Source organism: Capra hircus, chromosome 14 (genome assembly GCF_001704415.2).
Source record: "Capra hircus breed San Clemente chromosome 14, ASM170441v1, whole genome shotgun sequence".
Taxonomy (NCBI): Eukaryota; Metazoa; Chordata; class Mammalia; order Artiodactyla; family Bovidae; genus Capra; species Capra hircus.
The window spans coordinates 48488539-48514083 of NC_030821.1; the positions used below are offsets into that span (position 1 = coordinate 48488539).

A 25545-nucleotide genomic window follows, 5' to 3' on the forward strand; every position below is an offset into this window, starting at 1 on the left:
GTCAAGGTATCTTAAAGGAGAAACATCTTACCCCAAGAGCATGTTTCTCTGCTTGTGTTTTCCTTGGACCTCAATCTCAGTCTCTGGTTAACATCGGCTTCTAAGTCTGGCTACTTCTGACTTGTCAGTGTTCTCAAGGAGTTCCTTCCTCTCCATGCTCCACCTCTGCCGCATCACATTTTGCTCAGAGATTGCTGAGATTGCCTCCACGCCCTCCACATGGCCTCCATTCACCTCCCAGTGTCAGAACCAACTGTCTAGTGACTGAGGTTGAATGTCATTGGCCCTTCAATGCTGACAGCACAGGACGTGTAAAGCCCATGCTGACCTTTCCTACTGTACCACTCTTGCTGGCCAGCTCTCTGCCCCATCGGTGCAGTCACCTTGAGATTCAAGATTTCTTTGCAGCATCGTGCCCCAGGGCCTTTGCACATGCCTTTCCTGCTGTCTGGAAATGAAGGTCTAATGGGTTAATAATGGATATTATAATCGATATATAATAATGGTTCTTCAGTGTCACCCTGTATAGAATTTACTGTGTCGTTTTAGGCTACTTACAGGGGTATTTCCTCCACAAAACAGAGGTTTCCTCGGTCCACGGATCCTGTCCCGTTCATCTTTGGTTCCCAGAATCTACCTGCTATGGTCCCTGAGACATGGTGGGTGCCCACAGCACGTAATAAATCAACAGAATTTTCAATTTCTTTATTCCGAGTGGGCTCTCTGCCTGAGTAGCTGACTTTTCTGGAGACCGGCTCCCTGGGTTCCTCACGCTCCCCCGCCTTTCAGGTGAAAAGGCAGCCTGGTGGCTCGCCGCCTCCGGGCTGGGCTGGGCGGCTGCCCGCGCGCCTGCGCCCTCTGCCGCTCGGCTCCGGGCGCGTTTGTGCGCGTGTGTCTGTTTCCAGAGGCTGGGGTCACAGACTCATTCACTGATTTCCTCGCGGCTGGACCGAGGCTGCCTCCCCAGGAGGCTCCCAACTACTCTCGCGCCTCCAAGGTCCCTACCTCCCCTCGCTGCATCCCCAGCCAGCCAGATTGACCGGCCGACTCACGAGTGAGTAGCGGCGGCTCGCGCGACCCTCAGCTCGGTGAGCTGTCTCCGGCTGTCCTATCTTCCTGCGGGGCCGTGTGTGTGTGTATGTGTGTTTGCGCGCGCGTAGGAGATGTCCCCGGGCCCCCACGCCGGCTCCGAGAGCCGTCCGCCTGGGTCCGTGTGCCCTTCCAAGGCTCCGCTGGGGTGCGGGTGCGCTGCGGTGCGGGTGCGCGTTCCCCCGGGCGCGGGGAAGCGAGTTTTCCGGGATTCCCCGACTTTGTACGCCGCCGCCGGTGGGGTTCCCCGGGAAGGCTCCCGGGCAAGAAGGCGGCGGGGAAGCCCTGGCTCTGAGTGGCTGGCAGGCCGGGAATCTGGGAGCTGGGCTGGCCCAGTCGAGCCGAGGGAGACGCCGGAGCTGCAGCCCCTGGATCCCAAGCTCTCTGCCTTTCTCCCTTTACCCTTCCTCCTTTCTTTTCTCAGCACCATCACAAAAGCGCGTCTCATGAACACAATGCAGCGAAGTCCAGCTCTCCTCTCCCACCTGGTGCACATCACCTTCCCACCCCCCCCCACCCCTCGGGGGCCGGAGGAATAGAGTGGGAGTCCCGAGATAAGGGGGGAAGGCTTACCCTGGGGACACACCTGTTTTCGACTCGCGTTATATTCAAGCTGGGTGCCGGATCGCGCGAGGGGTTTCTATACAGACACGCCGGTGTATGTATGTGTGTGTGGGCGCGCGCGCACCCCGAGCCCACGCTCTCTGGGTGCGCTGGATGTAAATAGCACACCTCCCTGCCGGCCCGCGCGTGCCGAGCCGGCTCCGTGGGCTCCCAGCGCGCCGTGACAGCGCTCCCGCGTCTCATTGTTTGGTTGTGGCTTCCCCACCCCTCCGCAAAGCAAACTGATTTTCGGTTTCGCTTGACACAGCGCTCTGGGACTTGCCGTGGGCAGCAGCCTCGAACGCCCCTGCTATTTGTAATTGAATAGTTCTCCCTGGCGGCTTGGGGGGAGGGGTGTTATTTTTAGTGTTGGGAATAGAGGCAAGCACGCTGACCTTTTTGCTGCTGCCTTGGGCTTTGAATGCGTATCTGTCTCTAATGGATGGAGAAGACTGATTTGCATCCAGTCGGCGCACACGTGCCTGCACACAAGTGTGTACACACGTTTCTACACACCTCGCTTTCCCCTTTTTTTCTTTTTTAAAAATCGGGACTAGGAGTGCATCGTGCTTGTAAAGAAAAAAAAGGAAAGAAACTTTCCTTTGTTCTTTTGGGCCTCTTCTATTTTGAGTAATGGAGTAGGAGTACCGAAAGGTTGCAATTAGTCCACTCGAATAAAAGACGCTGTCTGTGAGTCAGAGCTACCAGGTGGATGATTATTAACATATAAAAGCAGATGCGCCGTTTAAGGCAAAAGGGGCGGGGCGGGGGCAGGTCCGCCGTAGACAATGAGGGAGGGTCTCTGCCGACCGCCCGCTGCTTATTGTTTGGGCTCTGGAGGCTGCAGCCTACAGCCTAATCCTCCTCCAGGGCTTCGTTCCTCGCTCCTCTCTAGGTCCCACTTGGGACCGTCCGAGTCCCCCAGCGCTGTCCGCCGGGGGCGCCGGGAAGCCAGCCTCAGCCGCCCTTCGCTGACCGCCCTCTCTTCTGCTTTGCAGGTTGGCACCTTTGCGCCCGAGGGTGTCGCGAGCCGAGGCGGCGAGGATCGGGCGCCTCTGGCCCAGCCGGCCCGGCGGTATGCGGCCCGGGCAGCAGCGCTAACCGCCCCTACGCTGGGCACTGGGCGTACGCGCTCCGGGCGGCAAGCGGAGCGGCAGCGGCGGAGGGGATGCGCCCGGGACGCGCCAGGATACAGCTGCGCGCTCCCAGCCCTGGGTGGACCCTAAGTTGGGCTCATCGCAGGACCGCGCGGACCCCTGCCCTCCGGGGCACGCGGCTGCGGAGCCTCGGGGCCACGACTGCGGTCAGGATGCACTGGGCACCTCCCTGCTGGTGAGGATGCCCCACAGCGCGGCTCTGCATCGCCAGCCCCGGTCCCTGGTGGGCACGACTGCCTGGGCCCGGCTTCAGCCCCTCGTGCCAGTGGATGCAAAGCTCCGGAATCCTTGAGTGCGACCGGCTACCGAATCTGAATTCTGAGAGCCATGGACCGAGGCGGTGGGCTGGAGCCCCAGGCGGGAGAGCCACAGGAAGCGCGCGCCAGGGTAGGAGCTGTCCAAGAGAAGAGCGAACCCGAATCCTTCAGGTCCCAGAGTTTACCCGCCCTGAACAGCGCCTCCTGCCCGCCAGATCTGAGTCCCGCGAGTGAAGAAGGCTCTGAGCTCGCCCCCAGCCATCAGGAGTTGAAGTCAGACCCCTACCCGCCGGCCCCCAGCCCCTCCGCGCCGTCTACTTCGGCAGAGACGGCAGGACTGGCGGAACGTCGCCACCGGGTGGAAATCGCCAAAACCATGTCGGTGTCCTCCACTCTGGCCATGCTCCAGGGCAGAAGGTGCCTCTACGTGGTCCTCACCGATTCCCGTTGCTTCCTGGTTTGCATGTGCTTTCTAACCTTCATCCAGGCGTTGATGGTCTCCGGGTACCTGAGCAGCGTCATCACCACCATCGAAAGGCGCTACAGTCTGAAGAGCTCCGAGTCGGGGCTGCTGGTCAGTTGCTTTGACATTGGGAGCCTGGTGGTGGTGGTGTTCGTCAGCTACTTCGGCGGCCGCGGACGGCGGCCCCTGTGGCTGGCCGTGGGGGGTCTCCTCATCGCGGTGGGGGCTGCCCTCTTCGCCTTACCTCACTTCGTCTCGCCGCCCTACCAGATCCAAGAGTTGAACGCCTCCGCCTCCAACTACGGCCTGTGTCAAAACGGCAACTCCTCGGTCAAGGTGGAGCCCCCCACCTGCCTGAAGGACTCGGGTGGCAACGACCACTGGGTCTACGTGGCTTTATTCGTGTGCGCACAGATTCTCATTGGAATGGGCTCCACACCTATTTATACCCTGGGACCAACCTACCTAGATGACAATGTCAAGAAAGAAAACGCATCATTGTACTTAGGTAAGCCTTTCCTGCCCTCTCACCTGAGCTTGGACTCAAAAATGGAAAAGAAGAACTTTCTTTCACATTTAGTTGATGGTAGATATTATAGAGAATATATGGCGTTATATAATTTATATAGGTATACTTTAAGCAGTAAGCTTCTGTTTGCTTTTTGAGCCTGCCTGTGGTGTGTTTTCAGTTCTGAAATTAAACAGTTGAGAGTTCTGTGACTTTTAAGACTCACACTTTACACTGGACTTTTCTCAAGTAATACAGACTTTGACTGTGGAGTAGTGCTTCTCTTTCTTGCTGCCTGTCTTTGGAAAAGCTCTAGTTTATCAAGTTGATCTTCTCAAAGGGCTCAGGAAGGAATAGAAGTGACTGGTGTGTGAAGTGAGGTTATTGACAGATTTCATCCACTGCTACTTCTTCCTGCCTCCAACAGCAGGAAGTACCCAGACTATAGGAAACAGGCTATTGTCTCTGTATCTGCATTTCTTACATATTGTCTGCTTCACTATTAAGAAAAAAAACTTCAGTGATATCGAATGACTAGGTTATCTTTATGCAGAAGCAACCTCACAGGTTGAAAAGTTTATCCAAAGCTGTTTTTATTGTTGGTTTGAAGACCCTCAGTTCCATGGAATTGGGAGAATAATGATTACTATTTTCTGAAAAGCAGTCACCGGTGGACAGTGAAAGGGGAATGAAAGTGATACTCAACAAAGAGGGCTGTGCTTTTTCCTCAGGACGGCTATTGTCTTTAGAGGATGTTGCAGCCCTTTGTAGTCCCCAGTAACTGGCCCAAGTAAAGTGTTTTATAATTTGTTGTTATCATGAAATGCAAGAGAAAGAAATTTTTATTCAGGCAGGGAGGAATAGTTTGCTTGTTTTTAATTTTTTACTTTTGGCCCGTGATGGGTCTTGGTTGTGGTGCATGCGGGCTTCTCATTGTGGTGGCTTCTTCTCTTGTTGGGGACACTGCAGGATCTTAGTTCCCCCACCAGGGTTTGAAACTACATTCCCTGCATTGCAAATTGGGTTCTTAACCACTGGACCACCAGGGGAGTCCCTTGCTTGTTACTTTTGCCTCCATGTTTTCTAACATTTATTATGACAAATTTTCAAACATACAGAAAAGTTGAAATAGTAGTATAGTGAACATTAGTATATCCAACCACCTAGATTCAGTAATTGTTCATTATTGTCATGTTTGCTGTTTCAACCTGTGTGTGTTTGTGTAGTATATATATATATGTATATATATTGGGTGGGAGGTTAAGACTTTTGAAAGTAATCGTGGGTCCCTTTAAGCTTCAGCACGTGTCTTCTGAAAATAAGGACATTCTCTTATATAACTCAGGAGCTTAAATACCCTATGAAAGTAACTATTCCGTTGATTATCAAAGTCCAGTCCACATTCAAATCTTCATTGTCCACTCAGTGTCTCTTTTAGCTATGTATTTTTTTCAAACCACGAGCCAGTCAAGATTCATTCAATCACTGCATTTGGTTGTTTGCTTTCTTAGCGTTTGATAAACTAGAAAACTGTGTCAACTTTTTTCTGTTTCTACTACGCAGACTTTTTGAAGTGACAAGGCTAATTTGTGGAATATGTTACATTCTAGAGTTATCTGATTATTTTCTTGTGGTACACTTATCTCGTTCCTCCATGTTCTATATTTCTTGTAAACTGAAAGTTCAGTCTAAATGTGTAATTCAGTTCAGGCAAAATGTTTTTGGCCAGACTGCTTCATAGGTCGTGGTGTGTGTTTTCTGTTAGATGCACCTGGCCATTCACTAGTGTTGAGTTTAATCACTTAGTTGAGTTAGTTGATTGGCAGGTTTTCCCACTGTAAACATGTTTCTCTCTTTGAAAACAACCAGCAATCTTTAGAGTGACATCTTGACTCTGTAAACATCCCAACTGTTATCTTTCTGACCTCTTCCTCCATTTATTTTGAAAACTTGGGTCTCCCACCCACTTCTAGGTACCACTGACACAAATCTGCTTCATGAAAAACACAGGCAGAGCCCCACACAAACAGAGAATATCTGCTGTCAGAGCCCTGAGGTTTAACTTTTCTGGTAGTGGTTGCCCCCCAAGAAGGGAGGGACTTCTCTGTTGGCTCAGATGGTAAAGAATCTGCCTGTAATGAGGGCAAACTGGGTTTGATCCCTGTGTTGGGAAGATCCTCTGGAGAAGGCAATGACAACCCACTCCAGTATTCTTGCCTGGAGAATCCCATGGACAGAGGAGCCTGGTAGGATACAGTCATGTGGTCTCAAAAGAGTCTGACATGGCTGAGCAACACTTTCACCAAGAAGGAAACTAGCAAGTGCATATTCAGTGCTGAGCGACTGTGCTCCTTGTGGGAAGACCAAAAAATGAGATACAGGCCCAGCATCTGAGGTGCTTTCGATGAATGAAGAAATATTTCCAGTTTAAGGTAATATCTAAAGTGACATGTGAAAGGGGAAGAAAGTCCTACAGATGGGATTTGCTCCCACCTCCCCCGACCCTCCTCCTCCTCTTCTTCATTTAGATATTGACTAATAATCATTTTTTGGGAAAACGTCTTGATGCCTGCCTTCGGATACATTCTTGGTGTAACTCTTAGGAGTTCTGCTTTGTATTAAATGGATCTTGATAAAAGCTTCAGTGGTTTCAGTACCAGGAATCTTACCTGTGTTATTTCATCTAATGTTCTCAATGGCCTTAGGAGATGGGAATTGTTTCCCCCTTTCTTATGAATGAGGAAACTAAGGCCCAGAGAACTTAAGTGACTTGGTTATGTGTGTCAAACCCACACCGTCTGACCCCAGAGCCCTTGAACTTGTGAAAGCTCACTGAAACCAAAGGATGGGTCACATTCAGTAGGGTTCTGAATGGTGTAGAAGGATGCAGAACTGGCTTAACGTCCTCAAGACATAATCAAAACAAGACCAGTCTTTAGACCTTTAAAGCAGTTTTTACAGGTTACCTCCATGCAAATTTAAATCAGGGAGACTGCTATCTTCTTCCCTGGTACCTCAGAATCCGCCTGTAATGTGGGAGACCTGGGTTCAGTCCCTGGGTTGGGAAGATCCCCTGGAGAAGGGCATGGCAACCCACTCCAGTATTCTTGTCTGGAGAATCCCCATGGACAGAGGAACCCCCATGGCGGGCTACAGTTCATGGGGTCACAAAGAGTCAGACACGACTGAGCGGCTAAGCATACACACTATCTTCTTAGCATGTGAGCAGCGTTAACCTGTTATGACATGGAATTTTTCCTATTAATAATAAATAACTAGGTGTATATTGTTGTGATTTTCTGCAAAACTGTTCTTCCATATTACCTTGTCCACTCCCTACCCATTTCTTAACCTTTTGGTCAGTCTTTCTAACTGATAACAACCGCAGAATAAGGGGCGAGGAAATAAAAGCAGGTAGCAGGTTAGTAATTGAAGCTGGGACCAAAATCTGAATTAAGTAGAAATCATTGAAATGGAATGTCGATATATACCTTAATCTTTTGAAAGTTTTGGCATTAACATACTGGCAGCTTTCCATGTAGAAGTGATGTGGTTGTAGACGTGACCCAGCAATCTTTACACACATTCAGTGCCCGAACTCCTCCTGCAAGGAGAGAGGTTTAGTGTCGACCTGGAGCATAGAGAAAACTTTGCAGGTAGGAAGAAGTAAGGCTAGCAACTGCATCATGATTTGCGATTGGATCTTAAGGAGAGAGAAAATGTGACCTTTGGCAAGGCACAAAATTAATGAATCAAACAGGGAAACAAGAAAGAATGACTAACCAGGTAGGAAAAGGGGGAGAAAAAAGGATGCTTTTCTAAAATAGAAAGCCACAACTGAATGATTTTCAGGATAGGTGATGATGGGCCATGGGCCGGCCATTGGCCAGGCGGTGTGAGGGCAGCCACTCCACCTCCCTGGCATGTCGGCTGTCACTTCAGACCACAGACAAGGGTCAGAGTCTACACAGTGCCTTAGAAAGAGCAGACCAGGAGGCAGCTGACTTATATTTCAGTCTGGCTCTACCAAACTAAAATACAGTTTGGTCAGGAGACTTTAGACAAATTCCTTAACTCTTCCAGCTTCTGTTTGCACTTAGGGCTCATTTGTTTCCTGCATGGTGATATATTTTTTTTTTAATTTATTTATTGTTGACTGAAGGATAATTGCTTTACCATATTGTGTTGTTTTCTGTCATACATCAACATGAATCAGCATAGGTATACATATGTCCCCTCTCTCTTGAACCTCCCTCCCACTTTCCACCCCATCTCACCCCTCTCATTTGTCACAGAGCCCGGTTTGAGTTCCCTGAGTCATACAGCAGTTCCCACTGCTATCTGTGTTACAGATGGTAGTGTATACATTTCCATGCTACTCTCTCCATTCATTTCACCCTCTCCTTCCCCCTCTGCTCTGCACTGTGATATTAAAAAAAAAATGTTTTATTGACAAAGGTCTTTGCTTTTATTAAAAAAAATTATTTCTTTCTTTATTTTTGGTTGTTCTGGGTCTTTGTTGTTAAGTGCAGCCTTTCTCTAGTTGGGGTGATGAGGGGGCTACTCTCTAGTTGTGGTGTGTGAGCTTCTCATTGTGGTGACTTCTCTTCGCAGAGCACGGACTCGAGGGCTTGCGGGCTTAGTAACTGAGGCACGTGGGCTCAGTAGTTGTTGTGTTAGGGCCTAGTTGCCCTGCAGCGTGTGGGATCTTCCGGGTAAGAATCCACCATACTACCAGGGAAGCCCCCTCACTGTGATATTTTGAGGACCAAATGGGATCACATGTGCAAGCACTGTGCCAGCAGCACTGCAGTGCGTTAGAGCTGAATTCACACTCATCCTAAAGAGTGAGCAGAGTGAGGAGCAGGAGATAGTCTACTCCGTTTGTGTCTGAAAGTGTTTAAACATATCTCTTTATAATTGGGAAGAAGGAAAGAACCATTATGTGGGAAATGAGAACACCGAGAACTCACTCCTTATGCATTGTACAAGACAATCCTTCTCTTTCTTTTCTTTCTTTTTTTTACATTTTGAATATTTAAAAAATATTCAAAATATGTAGAATATTGGCTTTATTCTTTATGTTGTACAATATATCCTTGTAGTTTATTTTACACATAATAGTTTGCACCTCTCAATCCCCTACCCCGTTATTGTCCCCTCCCCACTGGTCACCACTAATTTGTTCTTTATATCTTGTGAGTCTGTTACTTTTTTTTCTGTTATAATCACTAGTTTGTTGCATTTTTACGATTTCCCATGATAAGTGACATCATACAATATTTGTCTTTCTTTGTCGGACTTATTTCACTTAGCATAATACCTACCCTGGTGGGTCAGACTGTAAAGAATCTGCCTACAATGCAGGAGACCCAGGTTCTACCCCTGGGTTGGGGAGATCCCCTGGGGAAGGAAATGGCAACCCACTTCAGTACTTATGCCTGGAGAACTCCATGGACAGAGGAGCCTAGCGGGCTGCCATCCATGGAATTGGAAAGAGTTGGACACGACTGAGCAATTTTCACTTGGAGGATGGACCTCCAAGTCCATCCATGTTGTTGAAAATGGTGAAGTTTTGTTCTTTCTTATGGCTGAGTAATATTCCATTGTATGTGTGTACCGCATCTTCTTGATCCATTCATCTGCTACCGGGCACTTACATTGCTTCCATACCTTGGCAGTTATAAATAATGCAGCTATGAACATTGAGGTACATGTATCTTTCTGAATTAGTGCTTTTGTTTCTTTTGGATATATACCAGGAGTGGAACTGCTGGATCATAAGGAAGCTCTATTTTTAGTTTTTTGAGAAACCGCTATACTGTGTTCCACAATGTCTGTACCAATTTACATTCCCACCAACAGCATAGGAGGGTTCTCTTTCCTCTGTACAGGAAAATCTTGATCAGTGTTTGGAAAATGTTATATTCTGATTAGTTGCATTTTCTGAAGCTCCAAGGTTTTACTGCCAGAACTTTCTGCTTGGCAACCTTTGACGACTATCGCTCTTTAACATATGAACATTTATGTAATGTATATTTGTGCTTACTATAATGTAACAAAAGCTCCTTTGAAGTCTGAAAGCCTGTGGTGTCCCAAGTTTACCACTGTGTGTCTTCATTGTCCACCTTGACTGTACAGGATGTTGTTGAGAAAGAACTGAAAGTGAAAGTGAAGTCACTCAGTTGTGTCTGACTCTTTGTGACCCTATGGACTGTAGCCCGCCAGTCTCCTCCATCCGTGGGATTTTGCAGGCAAGAATACTGGAGTGGGTTGCCATTTTCTCCAGGGATCTTCCTGACCCAGGAATGGAACTCTGGTCTCCCTCATTGCAGGCAGACTCTTTACCCTCTGAGCCACCAGGAAATCCCGACAAGCAAGAACTGGTTCCAAATTTGGTTCCAAATTGTGAATAAATTAAAAAAATCAGAAGTATTAATAATTTTATTATTTTAAAATACATTTTTTTCCTTTAGCCACGGACTTTATTGTTTGAATATTTGCAGCTGTCATTCTATATACAAATTTTAATTTCTTCCAGAACTCTATATTCCGTATTTCTAGGTCACTTCACTTTCCATTTTCTGCCACATTTCCATCAAGAAGTGTTTCCCCAAATCACAGTCTGCCTGGTTGTATGTTGTTGTTGTTCAGTTGCTAAGTTGTATTCGACTCTCTGTGATGCCATGGACTGTAGCCTACCAGGCTCTTCTGTCCATGAGATTTCCCAGGCAAATACATTCTTGATGCTTCTTCTTCTTTTTTTTTTTTTTTTTGACATTTATTTAGTCTTTTAAAAGTAAAATGAGCTTGAAATTAATTGAATTCTATTTCATCAAGATTTTAGAGTTGAATAAACATATATATGTGTGTTTATGACTGTCTCTCTCTCTCCGTCTATCTGGCATAGATTGCTCTTTCTGAGTTTGAAAACCCTTAAAGCTATCTTTTTAAAATATGTAATTAGAAAAAAGAAAAGGAGTTGCTTCTTCAAAACATTGTCTAGAAAATCTTCATCTGTTTCTTAGTGATGTTTTATTAGAACAGTCTATGTCTCTATATAAGATTTTATTTATAGTCATAAAAACAATGGAAGATACACATACATATCTTTCAACTCAGCGTTCCTTAGAAATATATAACCAAATGTATCTGTTCTTTGCTAGTTAGGGAGTTATTCATCATGAACAATAGCCCAGCTCGGATAGGCAGTCAAGGGCCATCGAGCCTTCCCTGGTGCCAACTTCCTCTCTCTGCCTGCCCAGCCCTTGTTAGCAGATGCTGTTGCACCTCAGGCATCCCACCTGTCCCCTAGAGAAGGAGAACGTGGAGGAGGCAGTGTCCATTTACTCTTGAGGATGTCCCATTGGCCAGAATGGAGTACCTGGCCTCTCCTAGCTAATAGGATTTTGGGGAAGGCAGGCTTTGGATTTTCCAGTCTGTGTGGGAGAGGAAGGCAGGTAAGATGAGAGTGGCAAGAGTACTGAGTGACCTCTAGTTACATCTCCCATACTGGTCACAGCTCCCTTCTGCCTTGGTAGCTAGAGATTTCAGGCCTTTTCCCCTCCATCACTATATTTTTATTTATTTATTAAAAAATAATTTTATTTATTTATGATTTGGCTGCACTGGGTCTTAGTTGTGGCACATGGGATCTAGTTCCCTGACCAGGTATTGAACCCTGGCCCCCTTCATTGGGAGCTTGGAGTCTTAGCCACTGGACCACCAGGGAAGTCCCACTATATTTTAAATAATATATATTTTTAAAATTTATTTTTTGGCTGCACTGCTCAGCATGTAGGATCTTAGTTCCCCAGCCAGGGGTTGAACCCCTGTTCTCTGCATCCCTGCATTGGAAGTGGGGTATCTTAACCACTGGACTACCAAGGAAGTCCCTGACCCTTTTATATATTATTATTTTTTGGCTGTGCCATGAGGCATGCGGGATCTTGGTTCCCCAACCAGGGACCAAACCTGTACCCCCTGCATGGGAGGCTCAGAGTCTTAACCACTAGACCTCCAGGGAAGTCCCTCTGCTGATCACTATTAATAACCTCTCTTAAGTGTCTTATAGCATGAGCTTTCCAGATCTTTTTGTTGGGATTTTGAAAGGACATAATAAATAGCACCTTTCCCCTTCACTTGAGTTTTGAGCTAATTGAGAAATAAGGAGTAAAACATGGGAGCCATAGAATCATGAAAGTGACGTTGAAAATGTAGTTCATATCTTTGTGCCCACAGGCTTTTTAATAATCCCACCATTACACAGACATACCCAACCAGCTACCAGTAATGCTGACCCTCATCCACATGGCACTCCTGGGTCTCCCCATGTGAGTGGGGGGACCAGGAAGGAGTGGTATAGACGAGTCTTGTGCCCACAAGTAGCAGGGTGGAATTTTTACTCCCTGTGCGCAAACTCACTCCCAAGAGATAAAGGAAAGGAGATGATCTGAGCACCCCCAGTTTATTTTCAAATTCATCCGTCATGTTAATCCCTTGCTGCTTTCCCGGGGAGGAGCAGTGATGGGGGAGTCTGGTGAGCCAACAGAGTAAAGATCATGTGAACACACAGTCTAAGACTTCGAACTGGGTATTTGTTCTGCTTTAATTTTGCTCATCTTGTTTACAATGTGTTCATCTTTGTAAGCCACACACAATCCCTTGGGGAAGTAGGCTCTGTACAGATCATGAATAAATAAAAAAATAATCTCCACTGGAAGCTAATACGAGGGAGAGGGATTTGAGGCAATGATCCGGAACGCCTGGAGGAGGAATTACTGGGATGGATGCAGTGCAGAGCTGTGAGCACAGCTGGGCACCGGTGGCTGTGGCAGCTCCTGGCTAGGGTGTTGGTGAGTTTCATGTATACCTGGGGCAGTTCATTTGTGGGTACATCTTCTGCACCCTGGCAGTTCCTGAATTTACATCAGCTGCCTGGTGGCTACCTTTGGCCTCTTAAGAAAAATTAGTCATCTAAGATGCTGATAAACTTCAGATTTTACCTGAAAAGCAGAAAGTTTTCCTGCATCACTGAGGAAAAGGTGGTGGGTGCACCTTGATTTAATTCAGCCCACTTGCCAACAGCAGAGAACAGTCTTTGTAGTAGTATTCATGATCCATCCTTCACATTGCTATGAATTCTTTTATCTCTGTCCTTCTGAAACTTTAAGGTGTGTGTGTGAATCACCATGGTGTCTTTTCAAATGCAGATTCTGCTTCTGAAAGTCTGGGGTGGGACCTGTGACCCTCATTTTTAACATGCTGCCAGGTGAGGTCAGTGCAGCTGGTCCAGGGGCCCTGTTTTGAGCAACAAGGGTCTAAAGACCACAGATCTTTGACTCTTTTCACAAGTGAAGGGTCTCCCTCTGGGCTTGGGGTTGGAGCCACTGTTGCTCCAAATGATTGAACTTCTATTTTATCAAAAAGAACCCTACCTTCTCTTACTGCATTTGTAAAAGCAAAATGTCAGTTTGGGGTGTTTCATAAGTTGTGGCTACTTTTTTGAATTCCATCGTGATCACTGCTGAGTCCACTGAGAGAGTGGCTTGGGACAAAAGATGTTCATTTTTCTATTAACTTTCTTTTCTTCTTACCACCCTGGAGACTCAGGGTGGACAGGCTTCTCCGTGTCAGTGGAACTCTGCTTGTCAGAGGCAAGTGTGAGCTCTACAAACCCAGGTGAGCTCACTTTATAAGGCCCTTTGGTAGGGGAAAAGCAAACAAACCCACACACTTGGCTCTGCATTTTAAACCATCTAGAAATTTTAGCAGTGAATTGGGAGTTTGGTGACCGACAGATACAAGACCTGGGTATTTTGGAGATGGTTTTGGAGGCTGGAGGTCAGCAATTTGCCAAAGGTGATCAGGCAGAAAAGGGGTGGGCTGAACTGGCTGGCTGACTTTTCTCCTGCAGTGATAGATAAGCCAGAATGTGTCCTAGAGATCATCTCATTCAGGCTCATTTGTAAAAACTGATCATTTGACACATGAGGGAACCTGGACTCCAAAAGAAGAAGGGATCTGTGCTATGGAAAACTCTGTGGAATTTCTTCAAAAAATTAAAAATATGACCCACTTCTTTTTAAAAATTATTTTATTTTTGGCTGTGCTGATTCTTCATTATCATGCAAGGGCTTTCCTCTAGTTGCGGGGCGTTGCGTTGCGCGGGCATCTCATTGTGATGGCTTCTCTTGTGCTTCCCAGGCTCTAGAGCGCAGGCTCAGTAGTTGTGGCACATGGGTTTAGTTGTCCTGCAGCATATGGGATCTTCCTGGACCAGGCATCAAACTGGCGATCCCTGCACTGCAGGGTGGGTTCTTAACCACTGGACTACCAGGGAAGCCCCTACTATCTACTTCTGGGTATATAGCCACAAGAATGGAAAGCAGGATCTTGAAGAGATATTTGCACACCCACTTTCATAGCAGCATTATTCACCATAGCCAAGAAGTGGAAGCAGCTCAAATGTCCATTAGATGGATGAATGGATAAAAAATGTCTTATATACGTATAATGGGATGTTATTCAGCCCTGAAAAGGAAATGCTGACACGTTGAGAACATCTGTTAAGTGAGATAAGACAGTCCCCCAAAGACAAATACTGTATAATTTGACTTTTGTGAGGCATCTAAAGGGCTTCCCAGGTGGCACTAGTGGTAAAGAATCTGCTCGCCAACACAGGAGACATAAAAGACACAGGTTTGATTCCTGGGTCAGGAAGATCCCCTGGAGAAGGAAATGGCGACCCACTCCAGTATTCTTGCCTGGAGAATCCCATGGACAGAGGAGCCTGCAGGTTACAGTCTATGGAGTTGCACAGAGGCAGACATGACTGAGCAAAGAGCGTGATGATGAAGCATCTAAAATAGTCAGATTCACAGAGACGGAAAGGAGAATGGAGGGGGCCCTGAGGGGAGGGATGGGGAGCTAGTATTTAAGGGGTATAGCATTTCAGTTTTGCATGGTGGAAAGTTCCAGCAGTCTGTTGCGCAGCAACCTGAATATACTTAACACTACTGAACTGTACACTTAAAATTAGTTATGATGGTTAAAAAAAATAAAACATGCAGAGATTTGCCCAAATCATTCAGCCAACTTGTTTTGAGTCTGAGCTGATTTACAGATTATAAACTAGTCTGTATAAAAAAATCATTACCAAGTAAATGAAAATTTGGAGAAGTCCACGTCCTTGGAGGATGTGTTAGTTCTCCCCGGCCTATGCCGTGTTCTAGCACACGTAGGTTGACGTGTGTCTGTATTTCAACTATGGGAGTTTTTTTCTCAAGGGTGTGGGAATTTCAAGCCATTCCTGTGGGCATCATTTTGTTTTATTTTCTTTAGCCACTGACTTTATTGTTTGAATATTTGCAACTATTATTCTATAAACAAGTGTTAATTTCTTACAAGACTCTGTATTCCATATTGCTAGGTCACTTCACTCTCCATTTTATGCCACGTATCCAACAAGAAGTATTTCCCCAAATCAATCTGCTTGGTTGTGTGTTGTTGTTCAGTTACGAAGTTGTGTTCGACTCTTTGCGATACCTGCCAGCCTCATCTGCCCATGGGATTTCCCAGGCAAGAATACTGTAGTGGAATGTGGCCATCATTTTAGAAAGAAGGAATAGAGATTCCGGAAAAGAGAAGGAGGTAAAGTGAATTTTAGAGTAGACATTTTAGGCATGAAGCCTTCGGAGAGAAATGAAGGTGATGGAACATACCTGGGTGTTTAGATTGTTCTCTTGGGCTTCTCTGGTGGCTCAGCAGTAAAGAATCCACCTGCAATGCAGGAACTGCAGGAGATTCAGATTTGATCCCTGGGTAGGGAAGACTCCCTGGAGGAGGGCATAGCAACCCACTCCAGTATTCTTAACTGGGAAATCCCAGGGACAGAGGAGCCTGGTGGGCTACAGTCTATAGAGTTGGACACGGCTGAAGTGACTTAGCGTGCAGGCACTTGTGTCTTTTGGGGAAAATATTCGGAAATTGAGGCTTGGATCTGTGCCGTCGTATTCTGGGTCCTGCTGGAGCTGGTGCTCTCATCTTCCTGGTCTAGAGAAAAGAAATGGAGATTTCACCGCTGTCTGGTCCTCCTCCTCTGGGATCATTCTCGGCATCCAGGTGTTATATGCTCTGAATTCAGCTCCCATGGAAAGCTGCATAGGTTATAGGTCCTTCTGAAACAGTGGTTTTCAACTTGAGGTGATTCCTCTTACCTCTGGTGGACACATCTGTTAGTGTCTGGAATCAGTTTTGGTGGTCACAATTTGGAGGAGGCCTAGTGGCATTTAGTGATATTTTGGCCCATGTTGCTGCTGAACTTCTTATAGTGCACAGGACGGATCCCTCGACAAGGAATTACCCTAAAAAGAATGGTCACTACTGATGCTCTAAACTTTTTTCATCTTAAACATTCAAGTTATAATATTATGTTATTTTGTGTTTCTTTTATCTTGGGACTGGAAGTAGAAATCTCCAGGTCATTGAATTAGAAAACACTGAAGGGATGGAGGAGACTCAGGGAAGACACGTCTTTGTAAATAGGAAGGCCTTTTAGCAAACAGGGATTCCCTGGTGGCTCAGACAGTAAAGAGTCTGCCTGCAATGCAGGAGACCCAGGTTTGATCCCTGAGTTGGGAAGATCCCCTGGGGAAGGAAATGGCCACCCACTCCAGGAATCTTGCCTGGAAAGTCCCATGGACGTAGGAGCCTGGTAGGCTACAGTCCATGGGGTCGCAGAGTCAGACATGACTGAGTGACTTCACTTTCTAGCAAACAAGAGATGGGAAATACATTGCTACATCATTACCCAGTAGATAGCATAGTATCTGTACTATGTTTTATATTAGATCATGGGAGATACTATTGTTATTTAAAATGTCATCAAGTTGTGTCTGACTCTTGTGAGCCCTCCAGGCTCTTCTATCCTTGGGATTTCCCAAGCAAGAATACTGGAGTGGGTTGGCATTTCCTTCTCCAGGGAATCTTTCCAGATCAGGGATCAAACCTGCATCCTGCATTGGCAGACGGATTCTTTACCACTGAACCACCTGGGAAACCTGGGAGATACTAAAGTGTGGCATAACAGATTATTTTTAGTGGATGTAGAAACATGAAAGGGTTCATGGTTTTTATTGTGACTTTACTTTCCATCAGTTTAAAAGTTTTTTTCCTTTTGGTTGCACCCACTGGCTTTTGTGATCATAGTTCCCCCAAATGGGGATTGAACGTGAGCCACAGCAGTGAAAGCTGGCAGTCCTAACCACTGGAGTATCGGGGGATTCCCTAAAAGTTTTTACCTGTATAGGTTTTCTGCACACAGTTTTGGAGTTGAGACTATTGTAACCTTTGAAGTGGAAATGATGTGTGTGTGTGTGAGCATGTATGTACTAAGGGGGTTGATATGTCATTTCCCCCTCTATCTGAGGTCTGTTTCAAAGGATGGTGGATTTAGTAAAAGAAAAACATTGACATGGGGAATTCTGGAAGACTCTAAAGCAATTAATCAGCATTTAAAAGCAGAGCTCACCAGCTGAATAATTAGATGTCACGAGGAGATGTAGGGTAGATTTAATGAGGGATTTAAGACTTAAAATTTCTCTGAAAAATAAATGAGAGCTTAATTAACTAAAAAGAAAAAAGCTTTGGTATGGTTTCATAAATGGGATCTAACAAGAGCTATTTTTGAATGTTTGAGGATGGCAGGCATTGTGTTAAATGCATTATCATCTTATTTTATCCTCAAAACAAGTCTATGTGGCAGGTGCAATTTTTCACCTTTTTTATTGTGAGTTTAAAAACACATAACATTAAAATTACTATCAACCTTTTTAACGTGTACAATTTAGTAGTGTTAAATATATTCCCATTGTGCAGCAGATCTCTAATTCTTTTTCATTTTATAATATTGAAATTGCATACCCATTAAACACTATTTTCCCTTCTCTTCAGCCCTTGGCAACCACCTTTCTACTTTTTGTTTTTATGGTTTTGACTAGTTTAGCTATTATGTCATTTACTTACACACTGTTTCTCCTTTTGTAACAAGCTTAATTCACTCAACATAATGTCCCTGAGGTTTATCCATGTTGTAGTATATGACAGAATTTCCTTATTTTTTCAGGGCTGCATAATATTCCATTATATGTGCATACCATGTTAAAAAAATACTTGTTGATGGACACTTGGGCTGCTTCTACTTCTTGGCTATTGTGAATAATGCTGCTATGAATGTGAGTGTGCAAATATCTCTTTGAGATCCTTATTTAAATACTTTTGGGTATATTCCTAGAAGGGAGATTGCTGGATCATTTAGTAGCTCTGCTTTTCACTTTTTGAGGGACTTCCATACTGTTTTCTGTAGTGGCTACACCTTTTCATGTTCCCACCAATAGTGTATAAGTGTTCGAACTTCTCTGCTTCCCCACCAGTACTTGTTATTTTCTGTCCTTTTGATAGTGGCCATCCTTAAGGGTATGAGATGTTATCTCATTATAGTTTTGATTTGCATTTCTCTAATGATTAGTAATGTTGAACATCTTTCTGTGCCAAAGCCTTTGACTGTGTGGATCACAATAAACTTGGAAAATTCTGAAAGAGATGGGAATATCAGACCACCTGACCTGCCTCTTGAGAAACCTATATGCAGGTCAGGAAGCAACAGTTAGAACTGGACATGGAGCAACAGACTGGTTCCAAATAGGAAAAGGAGTACGTCAAAGCTGTATATTGTCACCCTGCTTATTTAACTTATATGCAGAGTACATCATGAGAAACGCTGGGCTGGAAGAAGCTCAAGCTGGAATCAAGATTGCCGGGAAAAATATCAATAACCTCAGATATGCAGATGACACCACCCTTATGGCAGAAAGTGAAGAGGAACTCAAAAGCCTCTTGATGAAAGTGAAAGAGGAGAGTGAAAAAGTTGGCTGAAAACTCAACATTCAGAAAATGAAGATCATGGCATCTGGTCCCATCACTTCATGGCAAATAGATGGGGAAACAGTGGAAACAGTGTCAGATTTTATTTTTTTGGGCTCCAAAATCACTGCAGATGGTGACTGCAGCAATGAAATTAAAAGACACTTACTCCTTGGAAGGAAAGTTATGACCAACCTAGATAGCATATTAAAAAGCAGAGACATTACTTTGCCAACAAAGGTCCGTCTAGTCAAGGCTATGGTTTTTCCTGTGGTCATGTATGGATGTGAGAGTTGGACTGTGAAGAAAGCTGAGTGCCGAAGAATTGATGCTTTTGAAGTGTGGTGTTGGAGAAGACTCTTGAGAGTTCCTTGGACTGCAAGGAGATCCAACCAGTCCATCCTAAAGGAGATCAGTCCTGGGTGTTCATTGGAAGGACTGATGCTGAAGCTGAAACTCCAATACTTTGGCCATCTCATGAGACAAGTTGACTCATTGGAAAAGACTCTGATGCTGGGAAGGATTGAGGGCAGGAGGAGAAGGGGACGACAGAGGATAACATGGCTGGATGGTATCACCGACTCGATGGACATAAGTTTGGGTAAACTCTGGGAGTTGGTGATGGACTGGGAGGCCTGGCATGCTGCAATTCATGGCGTCGCAAAGAGTTGGACACAACTGAGTGACTGAACTGAACTGAACTGAACTGAACTGAACATCTTTCCATTTGCTTATTGGCCATTTGTATATCTTCTTTGGAGAAATGTCTGTTTAAGTCCTTTGTGATTTTTAAATCAGATTACTTTTTGTTATTGTTAACCTATAGTAGCTATATTTATTCTGAATATCAAACTGTTATCAGATATATGATTTGTAATTATTTTCTTCCATTCTGTAGGTTACCTTCTCACTCTGTTGATAGTTTCTTTCCATGTGCAGATGTTTTTAAGTTTGCTGTAGTCTCATTTGTCTATTTTATATTTTGTTGCCTATGCTTTTGGTGTTATATCTAAGAAATGATTGTCAAATAGAATATCTTAAAGTTTATCTCCTATGTTTTCATCTAGGAGTTCAGTAGTTTTAGGCCTTATATTTAGGTCTTTAATGCAGTTTGGATTAATTTTTGCGGCAACCCACTCCAGTATTCTTGCCTGGAGAATTCCATGGACAGAGGAGCCTGGTGGGCTACAGTCCATGGGGTTTCAAAGAGTTGGACATGACTGACTGACTAATTTTATTTAAGTCTTTAATGCATTTTGGATTAATTTTTGTGTACAGAGTATGGTAAGAGTTCACCTTCACTCTTCTGCATGTGGATATCCAGTTTCCAAAATAATTTACTGAGGAGGCTATCCTTTCTCATTGTGTAGTCTTGGCTTCCTGGTTGACGCAGCTACTTTTATTTTTCACATTTTATAGATGAGAAAATCAAAGTTAAATAGTGTACTCACCCTGAGAAAACCATAATCCAAAAAGACACAGGTACTCCAGTGTTCACTGCAGCTCTATTTACAATAGCTAGGACATGGAAGCAACCTAGATGTCCACCAACAGATGAATGGATAAAGAAGTTGTGGTACATATACACAATGGAATATTACTCAGCCATAAAAAGAAAGGAATGTTTTTCTTTTTAAAAAATTATTTTATTGTTTACAGTTATTTAAGTTTTCCTGAGGATAAATACCTAGAATTGCAATTGTTGGTTTTAGATAAGGTTCCTTTACAAGGAGCCATGAAATGAAATTTTAGTGTTATCACATTATAGCATTATAGGTTCTTTTTTTACTATTAGAAAATTTATTTATTTATTTGTTTTTTCAGTTCTGTACAAAGAAATGAATTTGAGTCAGTTCTAGTGAAGTAGATGAAACCTAGAGTCTGTTATACAGAATGAAGTAAGTCAGAAAGAGAAAAGCAAATATTATGTGTTAATCCATATATATGAAATCTAGAAAAATCATACTGATGAACCTATTTGCAGGGCAGGAATAGAGACACAGTCATAGAACAGACTTGTGGACGCAGTGGGAGAAGGAGGGGGTGGAACAAATTGAGAGTGTAGCATAGAAACATATACATTACCATATGTAAATAGATAGCTAGTGAGAAGTTATGGAAGACAGGGAGCTCAACCCAGTGCTCTGTGACAACCTAAAGGGGTGGGATGGGGTGGAGGGTTGGGGGGAGAGATTCAAGAGGGACGGGACATATGTGTACTTACGGCTGACTCACATTGTTGTATGGCAGAAACCAACACAACATTGTAAAGCAGTTATCCTTCAATTAAAAATGAAAAAATAACAATGTGCTTAAGGAAAAGTGGCAAAACCAGCACTCAGGGTCAGTGTTCAAAGCCTGAGCTCTAAATACTGACGTTAAGGAGGAGGGAGGGGAGAAGAACATTTGTAAGTTTCTGATGTAGCTTTGGCTTAGTTTCTTAATTTTACTATGTATAAAAGAGATGAGGAGGCAAGGTTAGTGGCTTCTTAGATTCCTGTTGCCTCTTCAGTTCTTTTGTTCTGTGCTTCATTCAGCCTGGCTTAATATGATCTTTTTTCAACAATTTTATTTCTTTTTTAATTGGTGGAAAATTGCTTTACAATTTTGTGTTGATTTCTGCTGTATAACAGTGTGAATCAATCATAATTATTATATATATATATATATATATATATATATATATATCCCTTCCCTGTTGAGCTTCCCTGCCCTTTCCCCCTCCCCTTAATATGATCTAGTTCTGGAACTTGGAACTTAGATCTGGAGAGGAGTTATAGCCTGTTCTGTTTTTCTTGAGCCATCGGAAGTGAGTCTCTTGGGCACTTCCTCCACACCCTGGTGACTTGAGTGATGTCGCCATGTGCCAGCTGTCTACAGGGAGTCAGACAACCCTTTTGCTCCTTTTCCAGGCAGCTGTGTATTACCTGATGATGTTCAGACTCTTCTTCCTCTCCTGGAGGTTATGATGCCTTGTGAAACTGTCACCCCGGAAAGATGCTAATCCCTGTTACCTAATATAACCTGGGAAGAAGGCAGGTGCAGGTTACTCTTGCTTAAAAGTAAAGACCATATTCATGTAATTAATATTTTCAGCAGGATGAATTACATAATTTGCAAGTGTCTGAAATGGACTTGTGTTGTTCCTGATTTTCTAGCATGTGAACTTGTGAGACTTCTTAGCTATAATACTTTAATAATAATAATAATTAATAATAATGACTCTAATAATAATAGGTTTTGGTCTTCTTAGGTGTTTTCCTGATCTTTTTGGCCTTGAGTTCTTATGAAGAACATAGAAGTTTTAAGATGCTTTTTTAAAAAAGAATGTATATATGTATATAACTGAGCCACTTTGCTATATAGCAGAGATTGGTACAACATTGCCAATCAACCATACTTCAATAAAAAAGATTTTTTTAGTGAGGAGAGGGGAGAAATTTAAGTGAACAGGACTGTGAAGTGAATTCTAGATCTAGCATTCTGGCTGTAAATCAGCCTCTGATCAGTGTATAAAGAGGGACTGATAATCCTAGTTTGCAAAGTGTCTTTGAATTACTAGGCAGAAGATTTGCTGTTATTTTGTCTAGAAACGTGCTTATGTCCCTGGTGTTTAATTTCAGCTGGAAGGGGAAACTTTCCTAATTTGAACTGCATTTTAATGGCTTTCCTTTAGGTGGAGGGCCACAACAGCTTGTAGCAAGATGCAAAATACTTCATGAGATAAATCTGAAAAGTTTCCTGTAAGAAAAGACTTGCTTAAAAAGTATATATTGGGATAATGATTCTGAAATTTGGGTTTGCTCGTCTTTAAGATGTCACTTGCTCCTTGGAAGAAAAGCTATGACTAACCTAGACAGCATATTAAAAAGCAGAGACATGACTGCCAACAAAAGTCCATCTAGTCAAAGCTTTGGTTTTTCCAGTATCATGTATGGATGTTAGAGTTGGACTATAAAGAAAGCTGAGCATGGAAGAATCGATGCTTTTGATCTGTGGTGTTGGAGAAGACTCTTGAGAGTCCCTTGGACTGCAAGGAGATCTAACCAGTCTGTCCTATAGGAAATTAGTCCTGAATATTCATTGGAAGGACTGATGCTGAAGCTGAAACTCCAATACTTTGGCCACCCGACGTGAAGAACTGACTGGAAAAGACCCTGATGCTGGGAAAGATTGAAAGCGGGAGGAGAAGGGGATGACAGAAGATGAGATGGTTGGATGGCATCACCAACTCAATGGACATGAGTTTGAGCAAGCTCTTGGAATTGGTGATAGACAGAGAAGCCTGGTGTGCTGCAGTCCATGGGGTCGCAAAGAGTCGGGCCACGAATAAGCGACTGAACTGAACAGAACTGAAGATGTCTCTGGTTATTTCATTCTTGTAAAACTCACAAAAGAAGTTAGTTTTCATTTCTTTCATTAGGATTAATGGAAAACAGTGGTAGCTAAATGCAAGGACAGAAGAGAGATGGGTGATTATGTTACAGTTGCTGGATTTAGTTTTTTGGCCATGCAATATTCTCCTTTATACATTCTTTCTTTCCTGTTCTAGAGCCACTGCTGTCAGGGAGAGGCCTGGGGACCCTCACATGGATTTTCACTGGATGCTTAATTTATTCACCTGTGTGAAGTATCATTCCACTTTGCATGCATGACTAATTTAGGGCTTAAACCTTCCAGGTCATCCAGTCTTGGAGAAATTATAAACCACATATAGGGATCAATTTGTAATTTGACACAAATTCATCTGTAATTACAGACGTAACTTTGATCACATTACAAACCTTTCAGGACCTTAGTAAAATAAACCAGTGTGACCATACCAGAAGACTTCTGATTTAATCTATGATGATTTTTTTAAAGGCTTAATTGGGGATTGGAGCAGTGGGAGAGGAGAGTCACTGTATTCTGTATACTGTACTTCTAAAAACTAACCCTAAAAAGTGACTCCTGGTCCCCAAGGAATTTGCAGTATAGTTTGACTATTTAACACCATCTATTCTGAACAATTTAAGATGATCTGTGAGCTGTATTACCTCTAGTAACTCTACTGACATCTCAGGGTTTCCATTTTCCAATTTGTAAATTGATGCAATTGAATTAGAGTGTCTTGAAGGGTCTTCCTGGACGATGCTTTCTGATTTCTTCTGGACCTCTGTGGTGTAGATCCTGAAGTTAGCATATTCGAGGCAGTTGAATCTTATACTTAAAAGTGTGGCTATTGGAGCCAGGCTGCTTGGACTTGAATCTGCCTCTGCCAGGGTACTTCCCTGGTGGCTCAGATGGTAAAGTGTCTTGCTTACAATGCAGGAGACCTGAGTTCGATTCCTAGGTTGGGAAGATCCTCTGGAGAAGGAAATGGCAACCCACTCTTGTACTCTTGCCTGGAAAATCCCATGGACAGAGGAGCATGGTGGGCTATAGTCCACTAGGTCGCAAAGAGTTGGACACGACTGAGCGACTTCACTTTCACTTTCTGCCAGGGCCAGGGGTATAGCCTGGGACAGGATCTGTGGCCTCTGTCTCTTTAATCCCAACCTCTGTTAACACTTGGATCATTGTGAGCTAGTGGGTTTCCCTGGTGGTTTAGACGGTAAACAATCTGCCTGTAATGCAGGAGATTTGGATTTGATCCCTGGGTTAGGAAGACCCCCTGAGGGGAATGGCTACCCATTCCAGTATTCTTGCCTGGAGAATTCCACGGACAGAGGAGCCAAAGAGCCTGGTGGGCTACAGTCCATGAGATCACAAAGAGTAGGACATGACTGACTGACTAACACCTTCTCTTTTGTGAGTTAATGTGTGATGCACTTAAAACAGGACCTGGCCTGGCGTGCAGTTAAATGCTCAAAGTGGGCTGTCACTATTAAAATAAAATTAATTCTGCTTGGGAAGAGAGTGATGTGAACCTTTGTTGTGGCTGGCAGGGCACAGCATCCCTGGGTTTGTTCTGGACAGGTTGCTGCACTGACTGCTGCTGCTTGGGCCAGCATGTGTTAGGCTGGCCCTGAGCAGGTGGGCAGAGGCACATACATGGTTCCTTTATATCAGGGTTTCTGGGCTGGGCAGCACCTCTCCTGGAGTCACCCACCCTCTGTCCCAACCTTCCATAGGCATGCCTGGACTGTGTGCTTCATTGGATCTGCAGGGTCTGTAATCTCCCCCAGAAAGTAAAGAGTGACTACAGGGAGAAAGAAGACAAGGCTTTCGGGTTATTAATAGCTTCCTGACAGGAGGCTCTTGCTATCGGCTTCAGATAATTGTAATGGGAGCTGTCGGCTATAATCAAGTTTAATTGCTAAGGAGCGCAGGGAGGTAGCCCGAAGCAAGTATGCTCTTGGGCTGTCTGTGCTTTTTCTGTCCTATTCTAGACTTAAGAATCTCTGATCAGGTCTCCAACCAGCAAGTTCTGACTACTGAGTCTTATGTGGTGCCTGGTGTGGACCTATGACTCTCCCGGGTAGTCATCCACTTCCTCATGTCTTGGCTCACGTGGTTTATTCTAGACTGGAAGGTGGAATAGATTATATAAAAATACAGAGAGGG

General features: G+C 44.3%; 1 protein-coding gene across 2 annotated transcripts in view; it reads left to right on the plus strand.

The window, feature by feature from the left end:
- The window catches only part of SLCO5A1 (solute carrier organic anion transporter family member 5A1), a 155025-nt gene continuing 132176 nt past the window's right edge, over positions 2697-25545 (plus strand). For both annotated transcript variants that reach the window (XM_018058432.1, XM_013969151.2), the window contains exon 1: positions 2697-4077. In XM_018058432.1, coding sequence (XP_017913921.1) covers positions 3177-4077 — 901 coding nt within the window. In that variant the 5' untranslated portion in view covers positions 2697-3176. The remainder of the gene's footprint in view (positions 4078-25545) is intronic.